Source organism: Umbelopsis ramanniana (assembly GCF_025399195.1).
Source record: "Umbelopsis ramanniana AG unplaced genomic scaffold K450scaffold_6, whole genome shotgun sequence".
Taxonomy (NCBI): Eukaryota; Fungi; Mucoromycota; class Umbelopsidomycetes; order Umbelopsidales; family Umbelopsidaceae; genus Umbelopsis; species Umbelopsis ramanniana.
This window is the reverse complement of record NW_026252092.1, coordinates 15,447-34,453: the sequence shown is the minus strand read 5'-3', so window position 1 is coordinate 34,453 and position 19,007 is coordinate 15,447. Positions and strand designations below refer to the sequence as shown.

The following is a 19,007-nucleotide window of genomic DNA, read 5'->3' as shown; positions in this document are numbered from 1 at the left end:
AAGTGAGTGACTGTTTAGCCGTGTTAGATTATGAACCAATTTTGCGCACACTGACCAACTTTTCTTTGCTATGATTCTGTATTTCAGTATGTCGAATGAGCTTACCACCAAACACACCCCAATTCCAGTGTCAAGAGTTGTTCCATGTTGGTATCACAGTACAGAGTCCTCAAGTAACGCAATCATAACACCTTTTACTCAACTGTCTCTCCTCCTATGTTTTGAACGTCTATTTAAGGCGAACAATGTCGGGAACATAGAAAACGCTGCATTAGATCGCGAGTTGGCGGCTATTGTGAACGATGTATCAAAAGAAATATCGTATGTTCTCTTCAAGATGATGAGGCAGACTTTCTACGGCCCTACAATTTGGAAAGCAGAGAGAGTGTACAAGCATTCCTCCAAATGCTGAGATCAATAGAGACATTAGAAAATCAGATATCAGCTGCTGAGATGCAATTAAAGCGAAATCCGAGGAATCAACTGGATTGGCAATTATCCATGTCAGATGACCGAGAATCATCAAGCAATTCCAATTGGGAATTAACGATTCACTCATCATACTCGCAAAAATTGACTCTGAATGTACATATCGAGCGAACGGAAGGTAAGATATTCATTCACAATAGACCAGAGTAATAAGGTCCTCCGGTATGCCAATCACTCTCTAACAAATAAAATTTCAGATATACTGCGATTTATGAACAAAATTTGTACAGAACTTGGTAACAGCATCCCGAGACAAATATCTAAGCATCACCAAGATGTATCAGTTTCCATACCTTTTAACTTTCCCCGATTACCTATAATGCTGTTGAAATGCATCAGAGAATCATTAGAGGGTGCATCACGGCGTCGGGCCATATCCTTGGACTTGCAAATGTCTGAAATCAATTCAAATCATCAACAATTTTCGCCTCGCCTGGCTGAAGTATTCTTTACCTGCAGGTATTACACAGCTCCTTCAATACACCCAGCGTACTACAACCAAAACCAGGATAACTCCATAGGTCATCAGTTAAAAGTAGTGATGGGGTGCTTACTGTTAGGGAGGAGCTGTATAAATTCACCTTTATATAATTTACCTCAAAAAACTCATCTGCGTTTGCTGTCGTATTACATGGATCGCTGCACTGAGCAAATAGACCAGTTAATGCAGCTGGACAGCCCGCCTTTGACTCTTTCATTATCGTTGTTGACTCTAGCAGTTACACATGTCAATCTTATGGATGCTCGAAAAGGTTGGTTACTCATGGCGACTGCACGAGCATACTTACACAATCATATGGATGACTATTTTGATGCCATCATGGACAAAACCGGCCCTACAAATCCGGAGTTGGAAACCTACAAGCTTATGCTTCTTTTGTGCGGAAAGGCAGATGTAAACATATCATATCTGGTGCAAAATGGTCCTGCACAAAGCATCTTTAGCTTTGACGAGATGCTACTAGTGCCAAAACCCGTTATAGGCGATAACCCATTGCATCACGCAATAGTTAAGCAATCATTTTTATTTGATCTTATGGCTCGTCGGTCTAATTCTAGGATCGACTCTAGCATACAATGCTCGAACTCCATTCGAACAGCCAAGTGGAAAGCTATCACGCAGACAAATAGTGATTTTACAGCATGGTACATTGGGCTACCATCAGAGCTTAAGATAGGAGACAAACCATTTGATATTGTCAACATGGAAATTCCTGAAGACTTGGATACAAGCATTGCTTGTCTGCAACTAACATATTACAGCGAATGGGTCTGGGTCTATGGAAATGTTTATAACCCTGATACAAGCTCCAATCCTTCTAAAGATGAAGCAACTTTTTTGGAATCAACTCATATGATTTTCCTTGCGTCGCTGTCCATGGTCAAAGTATCAGAGTTTCTCCATAAAGTGGAAATGTGCAAGATTGAATATCACCGGTTGCTGTTTGCTTGTGAACCGTTACTGTACCTGGCCAAATCAACCGATTCTCATATTGCCTACGAATCAGAAAAAGCTTTAAAAAAAGCTGTTAGTATCCTTAAGTCTTTACTTCAGCATAACTTATTTTCTCCTATTTGTAAAGTTCATCAGGAAAACGGAAATTCTATCGCCTTTGGCCAGAGACTAATTGGCAGGTTGAACGCCTTGTTTTCAGAGTATAATATGCAGTTTTAGTATAACATACCTGCAATGATCCTTCTTAGATCATTGGATAAAATGCTCAATAATTTACTTCAAACGCATATCTTTATGTCGTAATTTTAAGCAACTTTCTTTTATGGTAAAGAAACAACTCAGAATAGAGGTAATGAGACTTGTCCAAGTTGGACAGAAATTATGTATAGGAGATAACGGTTGAATGGTATTTTTTAGTCATTAATCATAAATTATCTATATCAATTACGAGAGCATCATAAGCAGTTGAAAGCAAAGAATAGTACGAGCAGTGACCACAAGGTTATTGTTGGACGTTGCCGAAATCAAACACCGACAAAACGTTGAGAAAGTCTTCGACGAAAGCCAGTATAATTAACCGTCACTTGGGCATCTACTTAGTGGTCTGATATGCCTCTTATGGAGCATGCCAAGTAATTCTAGAACAGCACCTACAATCTTTCCAGTGCCAAGGGTAACTCCATGTTGGTACCAATACCTATTTGCGCCAGTATGTAATGTAAACGACTTTACTGACAGTCTCTCCTCTTTCCGCAATTACAGGTCAACAATGTCGAGAACATCGGAAACGCTGCATTAGATCTCGAGATGAAAACAACTGTAACCGATGTAGTCAGCGAGGAATACTTTGCTCACTTCAGTATGACCGTAGTAATGTCGAAGAGCAACACAATATAGATAGTGAAGAAAACGCACAAGCGTTTTTGATGGCCCTCAGGTCCATTGAAGCGCTTGAGGAAGAGATCTCCAACGTAGAGACGCAGTTACAGCAAGGACAACAACGAAGCCAACTAGAATGGCAGCCATCATCTTCCTCCTTAAGCGACACAGAATATGTGAGGAATCCAAATTGGGAAGTGATAATTCATTCATCCAAGTCGCGAAAATTGACACTCAATGTTAATCTGGAACGAACAGCAGGTAAACCTTCTTCTATACTTTCGGAACCCCAGAGAGATGGCTACTTGCATAGTGTGAAAATTCCCCACTAACTAATTCGGCCATACAGATTTGATACAGTTTTTAAACAGAGTATACTTAGAATTCGCTTCCAACATCCCCAGACAATTTTCAGATCCTCAGCAAGAATCGTCAGTCTTCATACCTTTCCCACATCGGCGTTTTCCACAAGCACTAGTACAGTACGTAAGAGAATATTTAAACAGCGAATCACTACGACAGAGTGTCAAGATGTACTCGCAGATATCTGCGCTCAAGTCCTGTAATCAACAAATCACACCGTTATTAGAACAATGTTATTTCAGCTGTGGAGACCCCCTGGCTCGATTAATTCATCCCGAATTTTACCGCCAAAACCGAGACAATTCTATAGGCAATCATCTGAGATTGGCGATAGGATGCTCAATGTCTCTTCGATATTGTATCAAATCTCCATTCTTCCACCTACCGCAATCTGCACAAGCAGATCAAGCGTCGTACTATATGGGTCGATGTAATGAAGTCATGGAAGAGCTGATGCTGTCAGACGATCCACCCTTATCCTTGCCATTGTTGCTATTGACCCTGTCTTCCGGGCATCTTATGCTTCAAAATGTGCGGAAAAGCTGGCTGCTCCTAGCTACCGCGCGAGCGTACTTACAACAGCGTATGAATATCTACATCCATTATATTAAGAACAAAGACGGTCCTACCAATCCGGAACTGGAAACATACAAGCTTGCACTTCATTCGTGCAAAAAATCAGATGAACAAGTATCGTTCCTCCTGCAAAATAGTGGAGCACAGCGAATCGTTAGCTTCGATGAGATACTCCTGATGCCAAAACCTGTCTTGGGCGAAAATGCATTGCGCCATGCACTTGTCAAGCAATCATTTTTATGGGATCTACTGAAAACCCGGTCTAGCTCTTGGATTGAATCCAGCGTTCAGTTTACGGACTCCATTAGAACCGTCAACTGGAAGACTATTAGACAAATCAATAGTGAATTCACAGCATGGTACATTGGGCTACCATCAGAACTAAAGATAGGAGATAAGCCATTTGATATTGTTAAGATGGACATTCCTCAAGGCTTGGATGCAGGAATTGCATCTTTGTTATTGACATATTACGGTGAATGGACCACGGTTTACACAAGTACTTTGAATCCCAATACCAACTCTGATTCATCCACCGACAAAGCGACTCTTGTGGAGTCCACTCATATCACTTTTCTTGCGGCAATGTCAGTCATCAAGATCGCCGAGTTCCTGAGTCGGGTTGAGATGTGCAAGATTGAATTTTACTGGTTACTATTCGCTTGCGAACCGTTAATGCTCCTAGCCAAGTCACCAGACGTATACTTCGCCAGCCAAGCAAGAGAAGGATTACAAAAAATGCTCATGATTCTAAAGACTTTACTCAAACACAACTTGTTTTATTCTGTATATAATCACCACATAACTGGAGATGGTGACCCTATGGCCTTGGGCCAACGTTTGGTTGAAAGAATATCCAATCTCTTTTCAACATATGGCATGAAGTTTTAGTATGATACCGCATTTAATGATATAATTGTTTTAGATGAAGAATAATTTAATTCGCTCTGTAAATAAATACGGCCAGTGTATCATTGACGTTCTAAGCTAGCCAGTGCCTCAAGCAAGAATGGGCCAGTATAGGAGGAAGCGGTTATGGCAAGCCATGTCGATTGGAAGTTTTATAGATCACCCTGGATGAATGATTGTGTAGTAGTGCTTTCCGGTTCTATACGGTGCCTCAGCAGATGCATCTGTGTGCCGCATGTATGATCTTTTTCGACGCATTGGATGCATAAGATCCTTCCAAGGCTATTTGACTAATGCTCTTCTGTGACATTCAGTGCAAACTTTGGAGATGTTATCTTCGTCAAGACCTTTTGGCCCTCTTTGATTATTATTTAAGATTTCATCTACGATCAAAATTGTAGTAGCAGGCGATATTTTCAGAATTATACATGCGCTACTGGATGGTGTGCCACAGAGTGTATATGCTGGCGGCTTTCAATGCCTCTATGCCGTCTATGACCACTATCAGTTTGGAGGGTGCATGTTACCGAAATTATTTACGCTTCTCTGTCAAGATATTGAAATTGCCTAGATCATAGTACTCCTTTGTTGAAGTTTTCTATATCTATGGGGATTTGTGTCGCTGCCGTTGGCGGTTACAAAAAAAATCTATAACGCCGAGATCACCTCCCCAGATTATGGAGCGACGGAATAGGCGTTATCATCTTTGCTTCGAATAAAACTTTGAAAGAATTCGTGGCTCGCTATTTTTACTCTGCCGTGGTAAGGACTTGGAGCAAGTCTACTCCTGAAATAATTCCAGCTTCGTTTTCGTGTATGGGGGCCGGATGATTTCCAAACGCTCAATGTGAGGCGGGATGACACGCCGAGGATGATAGGATTTCTAATCGATATGGGTTTGTCATCGGGTACCAATACTGTGAAGTCCAGAAAAGCGTCACTAGTACAGCTTCTTTCACTTGACCCTCCTTCAATTTCTGTGGTGACTTGTGCAATCAATTTCCATGGCACGAACATATTTGTCGTCCAATCTCCTCCTTGAAAATGAGAAATTTCGTGAAGCAGTTGTTTATCTCTCGTTCACTCTCTGTGAAGATTTTTTGCTATCCCTGATCATTGTTTTTATTATATCTGCGACCTTTTTTTTTCCCTCGTTACTTGCAAATATATGCATAACTTTTTTTTTCTCGTCTTTTAACAACTGAGAAAAAACGGGGTAAAAAGTGAAAGTAAAAATGAGACAGAGAGAGAGTGTTACGCAAAAGTGCTTGGTAGAGCGGCGGTTAAATTGGGTGAATTCAATCGCCACTCTCATATTTAAAGTTACAGACAACTTTGTTCTGGTAAGTATGCCACTTTCAGAGCATGCCAAGCGATCCTTCTGCTGTAACATTTCCAGTGCCTCGAATAATTCCATGTTAGTAATTCAATACCTGTTTGTGCCAGTATGGCTTCACTTAACAGTCTCTCCCTTTATAGGTCAACAATGTCGAGAACATCGAAAACGCTGCATCAAATCTCGAGACGAAAACAACTGTGGCCGATGCACTATGCGCGGAACACCTTGTTCACTTCAGCATGTCCAGAGTAAAGTTGAAGATCGATACACTGTAGAAAATGAAGAAAGTGTAAAAACTTTCTTGAATATTCTCAAGTCAATTGAATCGCTTGAAGAAGAGATCTCCAGTGTAGAAAGTCAGTTACAGCAGAGACAGCCACAAAACTTACTAGAGCAGCAGCCTTCGTCTTCCGTATTCAACGACACGGACACTACGGCGAATCCAAATTGGGAGCTCACTATTCATTCATCCAATTCGCAAAAGCTGACTCTCAATATTAACATAGAGCGAACTGCAGGTAAGAAATAGCCCGTTCGTTTCGTACAAATGTTTATTAGGTGGGAAATTCTAACTAACTGCTATCCTTCTAGATATCATACAATTATTGAACAGATTGCACTTGGAATTTTCCACGAACGTCCCAAGACATTTCTTACATCCTCAGCAAGAAGAGTCATTGTACATACCTTTCCGGCATCGGCGTTTTCCAAATTTGTTAGTACAATATGTAAGAGAATACTCAGATCGCAAAACATTGCGCAGAATGGTTGATGCCGAGTTGCGAATGTCCTCTATCACTTCTTTTCATCAGCAAATCACTCCGTCATTGGTTCAATCCTATTTCAACTGCAGACATACCAAGACTCCATTACTTCATCCAGAATACTACAACCAAAATCAACATAACTCTATAGGGCATCATCTAAGACTCATGATAGGGTGCTCAATGTCTCTTCGATATTGTATCAAATATCCATTCTTCTACCTACCTCGAAATCTGCAAGCGAGTCAAGCATCGTATTACATAGATCGCTGCAATGACCTTGTGGAAGAGTTGATGCTGTTAGATCACCCACCCTTAACCTTGCCGCTATTGTTATTGACATTGTCATCGACGTACATGATGTTTCAAAATGCTAGGAGGAGTTGGTTGCTCATAGCCACCGCAAGAGCGTACTTGCAACAGCATATGAATGACTTCATGGACGCCTTAATGGATAAAGACGGTCCTAGTAATCCGGAACTAGAGACCTACAAGCTTGCACTTCATTTATGCGAAAAGTTAGATCAAAACATAAGTTATATCGTAGAAAACCGTCCAGCGCAAAAAATCGTTAATATGGATGATATGCTTTTGATGCCCAAACCTGTCTTAGGCGAAAATACATTGCAGCATACAATACTGAAGCAAGCGTTTTTGTTCGAAATCATTAGACGTCGCTGTAATTCCAGGATTGCTTCCAGCATACAACTTACAAACTCTATTCGAACACTCAGCTGGTCCACCCTCCGGCAGATAAATAGTGATTTTACGGCCTGGTACACTGAACTACCGCCAGAGCTCAAGATAGGAGATAATCCATTTGACATTGTCAAAATGGACATTCCTGAAGACATGGATCCAAGCATTGCGCCTTTGCTAATGATATATTACAGTGAATGGATCTCGGTCTACGGAAACACCCTTAATCCTGAGATGAACTCTGACATATCGATGGATGAAGCAACTTCTGTGGAGTCGACTCATATTACGTTCCTTGCAGCAATGGCCGTCGTCAAGATTAACGAGTTTTTGAGTCGAGTGGAAATATGCAAAATTGAATTTTACTGGCTGCTATTCGCTAGCGAACCTTTATTGCACCTAGCCAAGTCAACGGATGCATACTTTGCCAACGAAGCAAGGCAAGCGCTACAGAAAACGCTTATTATCCTCAAAACTTTACTCAAGAATAACTTGTTCTCTCCTGTTTTGTACAATTTGCCAATGGACGGAGATCACATTGCTATAGGCGAAAGATTAGTTGAAAGGATATCCAATCTCTTTTCTTCCTATGGCATTGAATTTTAGAATATATAGGCATTATCTCTCCCTCTGTATTTTTGTACATATCGCCGTTTATATAAAACGTATTCACTATCAGTTCTGACATAGTTTTTCATATTACCGACCAAGATCAAATCCACGTAGACAGACGAAATAAAAGACACGTCTTCATTTAAAATGAAGCGTTAATGAAGAAGAAATCTAGATAAAGAAGAAATTTCATTCCATTTTAATCGCAGAGTTAATCCAGAAAGAACGAAATCTGAGAATATGAGAGAGCTACGATCATCAATAACGTTCGTTGCTAATTATTGCGTCAATCTTCCCGAAGGTCTTCCTCAAATATGTATGGTTGTTGACCAATAACATCGTCAAAGTCACTAGCAATGATAATGTGCCTTTCTATGACACAGTCATCTTCAAACAATGAATTTTTCCATTGTCTCGCTCAGCATAGTGGGTGTGGACTATCTAGGTACCACGACTCGCATCACATTGATTAGAATTATTTTCATGCGTCAAATGCTCCTATGATTTACTATCAGCATACGTTTAATGGGAAGTTTTCTAAAGTTAGGATCCCGATATTAGAGCAGAGAGCTTTATTTGTTTTCACAATCATTGTTCTTTCTCTATTCATGCCATTGTCACCAATGATTGTACTTGGAATGATAGAATGTAAAACATAGTGATGGTCTATTGGAGATTCGGAATATAAAAGTTAATCAAATGGTGTAGAGATTAACATTGATGAACAAAGGGAAAGGATGATATATTATCACAAAATCAGCGGGAAAGACCACTGAGTTAGCCGAATCAAACTATCTCATTGAGTTTATGAAATTATCATTGACTAACAAGCAGTCAGGCAGAATAGCATATTCGAAAGAAAACGGCCGTATATTGGAAGCTAAAAACCTGTTTTACTTCATTTTGGCAGAGTCTAAACATATAATACGAGAGCTTAAATGTCTATGATATAGCCACAAAATATTTCTAAAGGACTGTACATTGTATGTGGTGAAAGGTATATGCAGAGTGAAATGGGACCGAAAGAAGGTCAAAAAATTACCAAGCAATCTTGGCAATGAAGCTCTTAGGGTAGGATCGTACTAAAAGCTTGCGAGTTTCATCCATGAGAAGCATACCAATTGCAAGTGGGATTGGGATAAACCAGAACTCAAGAGGAATTGGCGCAGTTTGGAAAACGTTGTTGAAGAATGGTACATAAAGGATCTGATAGATAGAAAGCATACAATGAATACACTGTTTTTGACATACACGCAGAGATTGAGGGAGAGCACTTACGATGATGACAATGGCAATGCTGATACACATAGCGATAGGAATTCGCAAGTTTCTGCTTGGACCCCAGAATGGATTTTTTTGGAGAACAGATAGTCTTCTTGTTCTTGAGGCAAAGAGGTTTCCGAACAATTGCATAATGACGAGAGTGACAAAGTAAACGCATTGTCCTACGCTGACGAAATGGTTCAATTCATCGATAGAATGTCCCATAAATCCGTCTGCCCAGTTCTGAAAAAGAAGAGGAATATTAGGAAAACAACTCTACAATCAATAGCAGTCAAATCAAAATTTAAGATACTTACTTCATAGCAGTAAGCAAGGCGATACAAGGGGATGTTTGCGTACTTGTACATGTAGAAGAAGAACATGGAATGGGCACAAATCATTTCCATCATTCCCATGAAGAAATAGGCTTGACCGAGAAGATCCCAACTGACCAGCTTGTCTTTCTTAGGATTACGTGGTCTTCTAAGCATCAAGTCAGACTCAGGGCCTTCGAAAACCATACCCAAGCAAGAAGGAGCGAGATCGGTGAAGATACAGATAATAATCACTGGAGGGGAAAGAGTAAGTAAGGATTTGAGAAAAAATGAAATGACCTGCTGTGATGACACTTACTGAGGAAGGAAGACAATGGGGCTGGAATACCAAGGAAAATGTTCCACAGCACTGGCCAAAGCTCTGACCAGGAACCGGCGGGAAGTAAGTAAATGATGACCTTCCGCAAGTTATCAAATACAAGGCGACCATTTTCCATCGCAACCAAGATAGAAGAAAAGTTGTTGTCCAACAAGACCATGTCTGCAGCAGCAATTGCAACATCGCTACCAGCACCCATAGCAATACCAATATGAGCAGCCTTGAGAGCAGGAGCGTCATTAACACCATCACCAGTGACACCAACGATAGCACCACGAGCACGCATTTCTGGAATTGAGAGGTGAAGTTAGGTACCAAAGCGGACAAATGCCATTCAGATGGGGCTAGACAACTTACCATTGACAATACGAAGCTTTTGTTCAGGAGTGGTTCGGGCAAATACAATTTCCGAGTAGCTGCAAATGATATCCCATTCACGATCGACAAAGCCTTCCATCAAATCGCTTCCACTGATAACCAAGGCCGTAACATTGTTGTTGTGATAGGTTTCTTCGTCATCTTCATCGCGAATTGTGGGAACAGTGGAAGGATCACGGACCACCGCTGCGTTGTCGACCTTGTTGACGGTAATGATACCACATTGTTTGGCGATGGCAGTAGCAGTGATTGAAAAGTCACCAGTGACCATTACAACACGGCATCCAGCACGACGGACGGTAGAAACGACACCTGGAATCTCTTTGCGTGGAGGATCAACAATACCGACCTGAAGCATAAAAAAATTATTATCTGCCATCTTCACTGGTCATGTAACAAGAGTAGTAATTACCAATCCAACGATAGTAAGTTCGGCATTGGCGCTTTCAACGCTGGCGGCAAAATCTTCAGCAGTTTGATCCAAAGATATGATCTTGGATGGAAGGACAATAGTACGAGAGCAAAGAGCGAGAACACGTTGTCCTTTTCCAGACAATTGTTCTTGAGACAAATTGATGGCAGCTTGAGCCTCTGGAGTCAAGCGCTGCAAATCGCCATTCTTGTCCATGTATGAGGTGCATCGGGGGAACAAAATATCTGGAGCACCTTTGACATATAGAACAAGGGTTTCGGCGCCAATCTCCTTAAGAGCGGATTCAGAAGTAGGCTTTCGAAGCGTAAGCATCCACTAATAGAATAAAGAAGGAGGTTAGATCGTAAATGGACAGCGGTTGCGATTTGCACGTTGAACATACCTTATTCTTAGAGTTGAATGGAATCTTGAAAACTTCCTCGAAAGATTCTTGTTCCTTTTGAACAGATCCGAGGTTCTCAGCAAATTTCAAAATGGCGGAATCGGTAGCATCTCCAACGGTTTCACGAGTGTTCACTGGCTTATCCTCTTGATCAGCAGCAAATCCTGCCGCACAGTTCAGAGCAGCGGCAAGTTGCAATTTTCGGACAGCACTTGAAGTATCCTGAGCCTCTGACTTAAGTTCGTCGTAGCTAGCAATTTCAACTTGGTGGGCAGCGAAAGCAATGGTTTGCACAGTCATACGGTTTTCGGTCAAGGTACCAGTCTTGTCCGAGCAAATAACTGATACACTACCTAGTGTCTCTACAGTAGTAAGGACTTTGCAGAGAACGTTGGATCTTTGCATACGACGAGCAATGATGTTCAAAGTAATTGCTACAGCGACTGGTAGACCTTCGGGAACGAAAGCTACAATCAAAGCCAATACAACAATAATGATACCAGAAGCATCCATAAAACCATAATGCTGAGAAGAATAAACAATTCAATCAGCTCCATGAATGCAACACTAACAATAAAAGTTTCTTTTAAAAGATCTGAAAACTTACATATTTTTGGAGCCAAGCAGCCCACACAGCAATCAAGATAACACCTAGAACGATTGAGAAGCTGGCAACCTTGATGATAAAGCTGTTAATTTCTTGTTGCAAGAGGGTTGTTTCTTCTTCCTTTGCAGAGGTCAACTTGGAAATTCTGCCTAGAACGGTCTTATCGCCAGTAGAGACGACAATACCAAGGCCAGAACCTTGAGTGCAGTGAGTGGACATGAAAGCAATGTTCTTGGTTTCCAAGTAGTTATTATCGGTCATTGCTACAGTTCCAGGAATAGCGTCGGACTCTCCAGTCAAAATAGAACGGTCGAACTTGAGATCGCTTGATACTTCAACCAGACGCAAATCAGCCGGTACTTTGATACCCAAGCTGAGGACGACCACATCACCAATCACCAAGTCAGATGAAGCAATCTGCTTCTTTTCTCCGTCTCTCAATACGATACAGTTTGCAGGAAGCATGCTGTGGATGGATTTCATGACTTGCGAGCTGGAAATGTGAAAAGTCAACGGTGATGTTCAGCAGACACAACTCACGGAAGTTACATTCAACTTACGTTGTATAATCTTGCCAGACAGTGAAAGCGATTTGGATGATAATGACCAAGAAAATGACGCAGCCAATGTACAAGTTAATAGCTTGAGGGTCAGGCTCACCGATAGGCTTCCAGGACAAGATGGCGAGAATACCAGCCAACCAAAGAATACCAGCAAAACCTCCAAACATGTAGTTGAAAATCTTTTTTGGAAGGTTGGAAGGGGGTCGGGACATAACGTTCTTTCCATTGCGGTCGAGGCGAGACTTGGCAGCTTCTGAGTCGAGTCCAACTTTTTCAGCCGTGTTAAATCGTTGAAATAGCTCATTCGTTTCTACTTTGTGAAAATCAAGACCAGCCAATTCCTCATCAGCAGTAGGGCCAGCTGTCTGCTTTCTTCTAGAGAAAAAGTTCCAGAAGGATTCCTTAATGGAAGGTGCTAGTCGCTTAAAGTCTGACCGTTGGGTCTCTTCAATTTTAATGGAGAGGGTCCTGTACAGAATGATAGACTGTGGATTTGCAGCCGCCGATGTACTTCCGATGCTTGGCTTTGTAACGGGGCCAGCAAAAGTAATGGTTTGAGACCTGGGCACCGGTTGGACACTGGCAGAATCTAGGACTTTTTCATCAACCATAGTGAACAGATATGCTTACACAACACGGAACAAAAAATATTTCAGTAACTGCATGACTGGCTATTTATATGAAGTCGGGTGAAGCGGCCTGGCCACGGATTGATTGATTGGACTGTGCTTGAAATATATCAAATCTTCCCATTTGTCAAAATCTTACGTCTGAGCCATTTTGGCTGTTGGATTGTTTCAATTTCATCCCCGAAAGAAAAAGTGCTGCTTTTGGAAAAATAAATCAAACAGTCCCCAACGGAGAACTTGTTGCAGCAGGTGCGCTCTTTTCAATGGAGAAAATCTAGCTACCGGCAAAAAAGCTCATTGCAATTCTTGCAAAGGGAAGTTTCTGTCAAACGCTAACATCTACGCAACTTATCACATGGTGGAAAATTGCCGTTTTCAGCCCGTGGAAGAGAGAAGACAAAAGAAGCCCGCTCAAATTGATTGGCAGCCAGTCCGGCCTGAGGCATTTTGGCCATACCTTCGCTTTGGTAAACTTTTCGTTGATTGGATAAATTGAAGTGGCCTGTTTGGCCAGAGTAACTTGATGTACGATCGATATAATTACCTCAGAGGATCCACTGTAGATCCTTTGCTTGCCATTTGGAACATCTTTACTCTATTTTTATATTCCTGGAACTTAACCCATGTCAATAGACCTTGAGAATCACATTCGCTCTATAATCTTGCGGTAGACAGAACTAACAGCGAGTCCTTTGTTTATTCGTATTATACCGTTTAATAAAAATACAACACCCCTATTGCTCAGTTGAAGTCCTGATATCTATCTATGTCACAGCACCAAATAACATCATGAGTTTTCGAAGGGTATAGGTGTATAAGCATCGCCTATACAAAATCAGCTACAGCTTTCAAGCCTAGTTTTTGCATCAATTTACTATTTGTCTCTGGTTCCTTAACGAATTTGGTCAGTGTCTTCTGCGACCCCTTGACCTCGGTGTCAGGCCTAAGAATAGCCAGATGTAAGTAAATATGACTTGTTGTAGGTGCACAGCCAATGTATCAGCCACTTACCATTCGACAGAGGCTGCATTCTTTTCTAATATTGTAGCTGTGGTTGACCAACTGAATCGTATTATACTGGGATATCCAAAGACAGGGTCAATGTTCTCTTTCAGCCACCGGACAGTATTCGGATCTAAGGTGATAAAAATTTTCAGCATCATAGCCAAGAAATTTGTTTCAGGGCAATAAAATTTTTTTACCAGAGGGGTATCCTGAACCGAAAGCTTGACCAATGGTCGCACTCAAATTCGGTTCGGCAAAGGTCCAATTTTTCAATATGGCATCTCTCGTTACTTTGGCCACAATCGAAGCAGCACTAACTATTGGATAGGTGCTATCCGCTTTTTTTGCAACAGTTATATCGATTCCCGGAAACATTCGACTAAGCTTCGCCTGATAACTTGCAGGCGGGCCAACTGTATCGACGTAGATCTAGAAGGGGTTTCATATGAGCGAATTCATTACATCATGTATGCCACACCACACCAATGAACTTACCTCTGTGATGTTTATTCCTAGATCCAGTACCCCTCTAATTAGACCAATGGTCGATTCGTGTGCCATTTCATTAAGGTTGTACTTTTGCCTATGGGGAGTGATTAGGACGATGTCTTACTTTCTCTGGGCCATGGAGTTGATTCGCATCAACGGTACTTACCCTCGAAGCATACCAGCAGATATGGATTGCGGAGACAGTGCATGAATTGATGACCGTGCTATATCAGCATTTGTCTCCAGGATTTCAAAAAGACGATCTCGTTCATCCTCCTTCAACGTTTTAGAATCTGCCATGAAAGGATTTAGATAACAATCGAATATCACTTGTTCTCTTAGCAGTATAAGTCTATTACCAGCGAATCCCAATGCCTTCAGATCTTCATATTTGGATAATGGACAGTAACAAACGCTATAAACCATTGGGCCTTGAAAGTACGTCAGGAACAAAGCTAAAAATTTGCGGATGAGACACTGCACATTTTTTTACCCAAAACAGGCCCACGACCAGCTTCATCAACACCAAGTACGCAGGGTTGAGTCAAGTCGTCCTTGATAGAGTCGGGAATACTTGGAGAGTAAATGAAAGCATCAATGATGTCGACGTCCTTGCATGACACAGATTTCGAAATAGGCTTCACCAGTTTAACACCTTGGTGCAGTGTTATTTCAAAGTTTTCCATTGAGGAGACAGCAGAATTGGGTACAGCATTAACTTGAGATGCTAAAGAAATTTCACAATGCGTGCTTAGTTACTAGCCGGTTGCTACATTGCCGTTACCGTGGTAAATTCACTACCTTCGCTGACTGATGAATCTGTGTACGTCGTCTCGGATGTTCCGGAAGTGACTTTTGAAATAGTGACTTTTTGGCTACTCGGGGTTTGAGCGATTTCCAAGGACACCACTTCTGCGTTAAGCGATTGTGAACTGCTAGAAACTGCCACCATGTCTTTTGAAAGTGGTTGTGAAGGAGTTTGAGCTTGAAGTCATTAAACTTTTTTTGCACGCGACTTGACGCGACCCATTGTGACTGTGGAGACTAGAGTCAAGTTCATCCCATAGTTAAAAAAACCTTTGAGCACCTGCAGGATACTCCAAGTATATTATGAAAAGAGCATACATATATACCTTTATGCATCTCAAAAAAGCCATAGCATCAATAACATAGATACTGTACAGTACAGCACAGCATATTTCAGCACGACAAAGGTTGACCAAAACACTTTTTCGTGACTCCGATGATACTTTAGAAAGGTTCAACTCAGAAACAGTCAACCCCAACCGTGCCGACCTCCTGTACAATGTCGACCTCTTATGCAGCGTACTAAACCAGAGAAGGCTTCCATGTTTGGTTCAGTCTGAAAAGTCCTATTTACCCTCAGTGAACTGGCTTAGAGGAGGCAGGTTTTCTCGGTAACCCACTGTAGTTTGACATTCTAATCTACTTGTATCTATTTGTCGGTCCAAGTTGTTCATACCAAGGGAGTTCTGAGCATACCTCGCGTACTATCTTTCGTTGTATAACTGAGGCTGACTATCTTCTCCATTATTTGTTCTTAGCCGTCAACCTATCTGCCGTGTTTGGTTCAACGGTTGGTAAGTAAAATTTCCCTTTGTCATTATATCACACAACAATAGCTCTATCCCTAAGACATGCCACCTATTAGAGTCTATCAACACTCAACATGCTTGCAAGTACACATCACTAGATCATTATGCTAATCTCCAAACAACATCATGATGAAACAACAGACGCCCACGATAGTTTCTTGGTATGTTACTGAATGATTATTGGGTTCTCAGCGTTTTATTGCTGAAGTTTCTTAAGGTAAATTAAATTGTTTTGCAATCTCTGTAGTAGAATTAAGACGTCAAGTCCATTACTAGCTTAGGCAGTGACAGCGGATTGGTCAAGGTAGAGATCGCAAGCGTGGGGGTTCTTCCAGCAGTACTTGGGCATAAGGGGAGAAGCCTAATAAACGAGAGAAAATGGTTATTATTAACTTGAAATGGTCAATGCGCTGTTCAATATAGCAGAGAAACACTTACACCAACGCCACGGCCAACGAGACGCTCACGGTAGTTGAGGATACGTTGGGTCATTTGAGTGACACGCTTCTTGCCATTGGCATCACGGTTACCAGACCAGAGAGACTCGGCAAGAGCAGCAGCACGGGGCCACATCTTGCTGTCAACAGTGGTGTCATCGTTTTGTTCAGCCCAGAGAGGAGTGATACCACCAAGGACGTGCTTGGCTTCAGCAGCAGTGAGACCAACAGTGATATCATAATCGTAAATGCGTTGCCAGGTCTTGTAGGGAGCGCACCAAGAACCACCATTACCACCATAGTTGAAGGTAGTAGGACCGTAAGCAGTGGAAGGATCAGCAGCGAAGGCAGCAGAGATGCTGGCATCCAAAGCAGGAGAGTAGTCAACGTTGTAACGGGGATCGTTAGAGACCCAACCACCGAAACCTGAGATTTAAAAATGTTAGCGGGGTTGTTTAGCCTAATGCTGTTGCTCTATACCAGGAATACTTACCACAATCCAAGTAGAAGAAATCGGAGGAGGAAACGATAACATCGTAACCCTTGGAGGTCAAGATCTTGGTGTTGTTGGGACCATTGTTCCAGGTTTGCATAATGACACTCTTGGGAATGGACTTGGCAGCGAAATCAGCAGAAAGGATAGAATCTTCCCACATGATAAGTCTACGGTCCTTCTTATCCTGGAAGATAGGAAGAGCATTGTCAACATAGTGTTGAGCCAAGTCATTGTAAGTACGCTTGGGATCAGCCTTGAACCAATCCATGGTAGGAGTGGAGAAGTTGTAGCACTGGGTCTGAAGTTCATCGAAACCAACGTGGAAGTAGTTATCAGTGAAGAGGCTGGTCAACTCCTTGTAGACAGTCTTGATAGCCTTGTAGGTTCCAGGGTAGATGATATCAAGCTGACCTGGGTTGGGCTCAACGGCGGTGTGAGCGGGCCAGTTGTCGTTTGACCACCAAGAGTTAGCGCAAGCGACAATCTTGGGGTCAATTTGTTGCCATCCGGAGACGGAGTGACCGGGCATGTCGATTTCAGGAATGACACGGACACCACGGGCTCTAGCATAGTTGATGATCTTCTTAACATCAGAGTGGCTGTAGATTTCCTTGGAGGAGTAAGCATCCTTGGTCATCTTAGGTTCAGCGTTGATCTGAATGGGCCATGATTGAGCATCATCGATGTGCCAGTGAAGGACGTTAAGCTTGGACCAGGCAAGGGCATCGATTTGGCGCAAGATGGTTTCAACCTTCAAGAAGTTACGACCAGTATCCAACATAACACCTCTAAGCTGGAACTTGGGAGAATCCTTGATGGAGACGGATTCCTCAATGAGAAGACCGCTCTTGCCATCGGAGATGACAATTTGCTCAAGGGTAGACAAAGCATGCAAAGCACCCCAAACAGTCTTAGCGGTAATAACACCAGTACCACCAGCGGCAGGGATTTCAAGGGTATAGGACTCATCAACACCAGCTTGAAGATCAGCCTTGAGGTCAGTGACAACAACATCGATCTTCTTCAAGGTGTGCTTAGCACCACGCTTGGAGAGGGTGGGGAAAGGGGGATAGTCGACGGGAGCCTTCTCAATAGCTTGAGGAACCCACTTCTCCTTCCAAATTAACTTGGTGGTACGCTTGATAGCATCCTCAAGGACAGAGTTCTTGGGAGCATGGAAGGAAAGATGAGCATCGAGCTCAATGGAGCCAGAGTTACCCCACTGAATGTGTTGAGGGATGGGAAGGGGGTTGACCTTGACAGCAAGAGTGGCAGGGACCAATGCAATGGCAGCGATGATGGAAGCAACGATGGCCTTCATTTTTTTTCAGTCAAAGGAGTGACGGAGAGGGAGGGAAATGAGAGGATGATGAGTTTCCAAGAAGTTGAGCTTGCAGCCATTTAATATATAGGCGATAGAAAGATCGTGTGCTCCCTCGTTCGGAGCTTAGAGTTCTATCGAGGTACGACAGTGATAGCCTTCGACCAATAAGATGCTGATGGCGGGAATTATATCACAGCAACTTTTTCAGGGTCTAATAATATTTAAGATTCCAGGTGGCGTCGATTTTCCCAAGGGACCACTTGCATTCACCTGATTTGATGCCATCACACTCATTTCCATCATGACTTCAGTTTGTAGATATCGGTGTTCATGGTTAGCTCGACCTATCTCGATAAATACCGGAATCATTAGTAAAGTTTACGATATTCAAAAGGTCAAGTTTGGTCTGGCCGAAATGCCGGTGTTACAGACACATACGTGAGATTAGGTGCTACCGTACCACTAGCCCTGAAAAACGCCATGGGCTGCATTGCTTTTTGGAGGAACCGTTCAAAGATGGGGATGTCGCACCACCACACGGTCACAGGCAAAATCCTTTTTCCTTATCTCTCATTTGAAAGAACCCTGTTGATCGTCAAAGTTAATTGTCAGATAGGTCTGCTGTTCATTTTTTTTTTTGGGGGG

At 42.2% G+C, this 19,007-nt stretch overlaps 6 protein-coding genes across 6 annotated transcripts; 3 read left to right on the top strand and 3 right to left on the bottom strand.

Moving 5' to 3' along the window:
- Positions 1-808: 808 nt before the first annotated feature.
- K450DRAFT_291109 (uncharacterized protein) lies at positions 809-2,170 on the top strand (the record flags this gene model as incomplete). The annotated part of the gene is made up of 1 exon (XM_051593576.1): positions 809-2,170. One exon carries the CDS (start codon positions 809-811, stop codon positions 2,162-2,164), a length of 1,356 nt encoding a protein of 451 aa, XP_051448047.1. The 3' UTR covers positions 2,165-2,170.
- A 371-nt stretch (positions 2,171-2,541) lies between these two features.
- Positions 2,542-4,751, top strand: K450DRAFT_297264 (uncharacterized protein). The gene is made up of 3 exons (XM_051593663.1): positions 2,542-2,628; positions 2,708-3,085; positions 3,174-4,751. Exons 1-3 carry the CDS (start codon positions 2,571-2,573, stop codon positions 4,652-4,654), a joined length of 1,917 nt encoding a protein of 638 aa, XP_051448046.1. The 5' UTR covers positions 2,542-2,570; the 3' UTR covers positions 4,655-4,751.
- Positions 4,752-6,042: 1,291 nt separating this feature from the next.
- K450DRAFT_277534 (uncharacterized protein) lies at positions 6,043-8,211 on the top strand. Its single transcript, XM_051593264.1, has 3 exons — positions 6,043-6,089; positions 6,152-6,529; positions 6,603-8,211. Exons 2-3 carry the CDS (start codon positions 6,223-6,225, stop codon positions 8,078-8,080), a joined length of 1,785 nt encoding a protein of 594 aa, XP_051448045.1. The 5' UTR covers positions 6,043-6,089; positions 6,152-6,222; the 3' UTR covers positions 8,081-8,211.
- Positions 8,212-8,790: 579 nt separating this feature from the next.
- Positions 8,791-13,030, bottom strand: K450DRAFT_223942 (uncharacterized protein). Its single transcript, XM_051586132.1, has 9 exons — positions 12,364-13,030; positions 11,804-12,296; positions 11,197-11,721; positions 10,794-11,129; positions 10,361-10,730; positions 9,983-10,291; positions 9,667-9,917; positions 9,365-9,592; positions 8,791-9,292 (listed from the first exon to the last, which is right to left on the bottom strand). The coding sequence occupies exons 1-9, from the start codon at positions 12,975-12,977 to the stop codon at positions 9,125-9,127; spliced, it is 3,294 nt and encodes a 1,097-aa protein (XP_051448044.1). The 5' UTR covers positions 12,978-13,030; the 3' UTR covers positions 8,791-9,124.
- Positions 13,031-13,655: 625 nt separating this feature from the next.
- K450DRAFT_223930 (uncharacterized protein) lies at positions 13,656-15,693 on the bottom strand. Its single transcript, XM_051586131.1, has 9 exons — positions 15,623-15,693; positions 15,291-15,533; positions 14,983-15,216; positions 14,849-14,920; positions 14,656-14,782; positions 14,496-14,583; positions 14,198-14,429; positions 14,007-14,130; positions 13,656-13,938 (listed from the first exon to the last, which is right to left on the bottom strand). Exons 2-9 carry the CDS (start codon positions 15,439-15,441, stop codon positions 13,821-13,823), a joined length of 1,146 nt encoding a protein of 381 aa, XP_051448043.1. The 5' UTR covers positions 15,442-15,533; positions 15,623-15,693; the 3' UTR covers positions 13,656-13,820.
- A 569-nt stretch (positions 15,694-16,262) lies between these two features.
- K450DRAFT_277531 (uncharacterized protein) lies at positions 16,263-18,558 on the bottom strand. The gene is made up of 3 exons (XM_051593263.1): positions 17,036-18,558; positions 16,544-16,968; positions 16,263-16,466 (listed from the first exon to the last, which is right to left on the bottom strand). Exons 1-3 carry the CDS (start codon positions 18,357-18,359, stop codon positions 16,383-16,385), a joined length of 1,833 nt encoding a protein of 610 aa, XP_051448042.1. The 5' UTR covers positions 18,360-18,558; the 3' UTR covers positions 16,263-16,382.
- Positions 18,559-19,007: the final 449 nt, after the last annotated feature.

Coding starts and splice junctions, on each gene's coding strand:
- K450DRAFT_277531 (XM_051593263.1), bottom strand. CDS start 18,359: ATGAAGGCCATCGTTGCTTCCATCATCGCTGCCATTGCATTGGTCCCT. Junction 16,969..17,035: donor TTTCTTCTACTTGGATTGTG/GTAAGTATTCCT, acceptor TTTAAATCTCAG/GTTTCGGTGGTTGGGTCTCT. Junction 16,467..16,543: donor TCGTTGGCCGTGGCGTTGGT/GTAAGTGTTTCT, acceptor CTCGTTTATTAG/GCTTCTCCCCTTATGCCCAA.
- K450DRAFT_297264 (XM_051593663.1), top strand. CDS start 2,571: ATGCCAAGTAATTCTAGAACAGCACCTACAATCTTTCCAGTGCCAAGG. Junction 2,629..2,707: donor AGTGCCAAGGGTAACTCCAT/GTTGGTACCAAT, acceptor CCGCAATTACAG/GTCAACAATGTCGAGAACAT. Junction 3,086..3,173: donor TAATCTGGAACGAACAGCAG/GTAAACCTTCTT, acceptor TCGGCCATACAG/ATTTGATACAGTTTTTAAAC.
- K450DRAFT_223930 (XM_051586131.1), bottom strand. CDS start 15,441: ATGGTGGCAGTTTCTAGCAGTTCACAATCGCTTAACGCAGAAGTGGTG. Junction 15,217..15,290: donor AGATTCATCAGTCAGCGAAG/GTAGTGAATTTA, acceptor AAATTTCTTTAG/CATCTCAAGTTAATGCTGTA. Junction 14,430..14,495: donor TAGGAATAAACATCACAGAG/GTAAGTTCATTG, acceptor AACCCCTTCTAG/ATCTACGTCGATACAGTTGG.
- K450DRAFT_223942 (XM_051586132.1), bottom strand. CDS start 12,977: ATGGTTGATGAAAAAGTCCTAGATTCTGCCAGTGTCCAACCGGTGCCC. Junction 9,918..9,982: donor CCCATTGTCTTCCTTCCTCA/GTAAGTGTCATC, acceptor TTTCCCCTCCAG/TGATTATTATCTGTATCTTC. Junction 9,593..9,666: donor GCCTTGCTTACTGCTATGAA/GTAAGTATCTTA, acceptor CTTCTTTTTCAG/AACTGGGCAGACGGATTTAT.
- K450DRAFT_277534 (XM_051593264.1), top strand. CDS start 6,223: ATGCGCGGAACACCTTGTTCACTTCAGCATGTCCAGAGTAAAGTTGAA. Junction 6,530..6,602: donor TAACATAGAGCGAACTGCAG/GTAAGAAATAGC, acceptor CTATCCTTCTAG/ATATCATACAATTATTGAAC.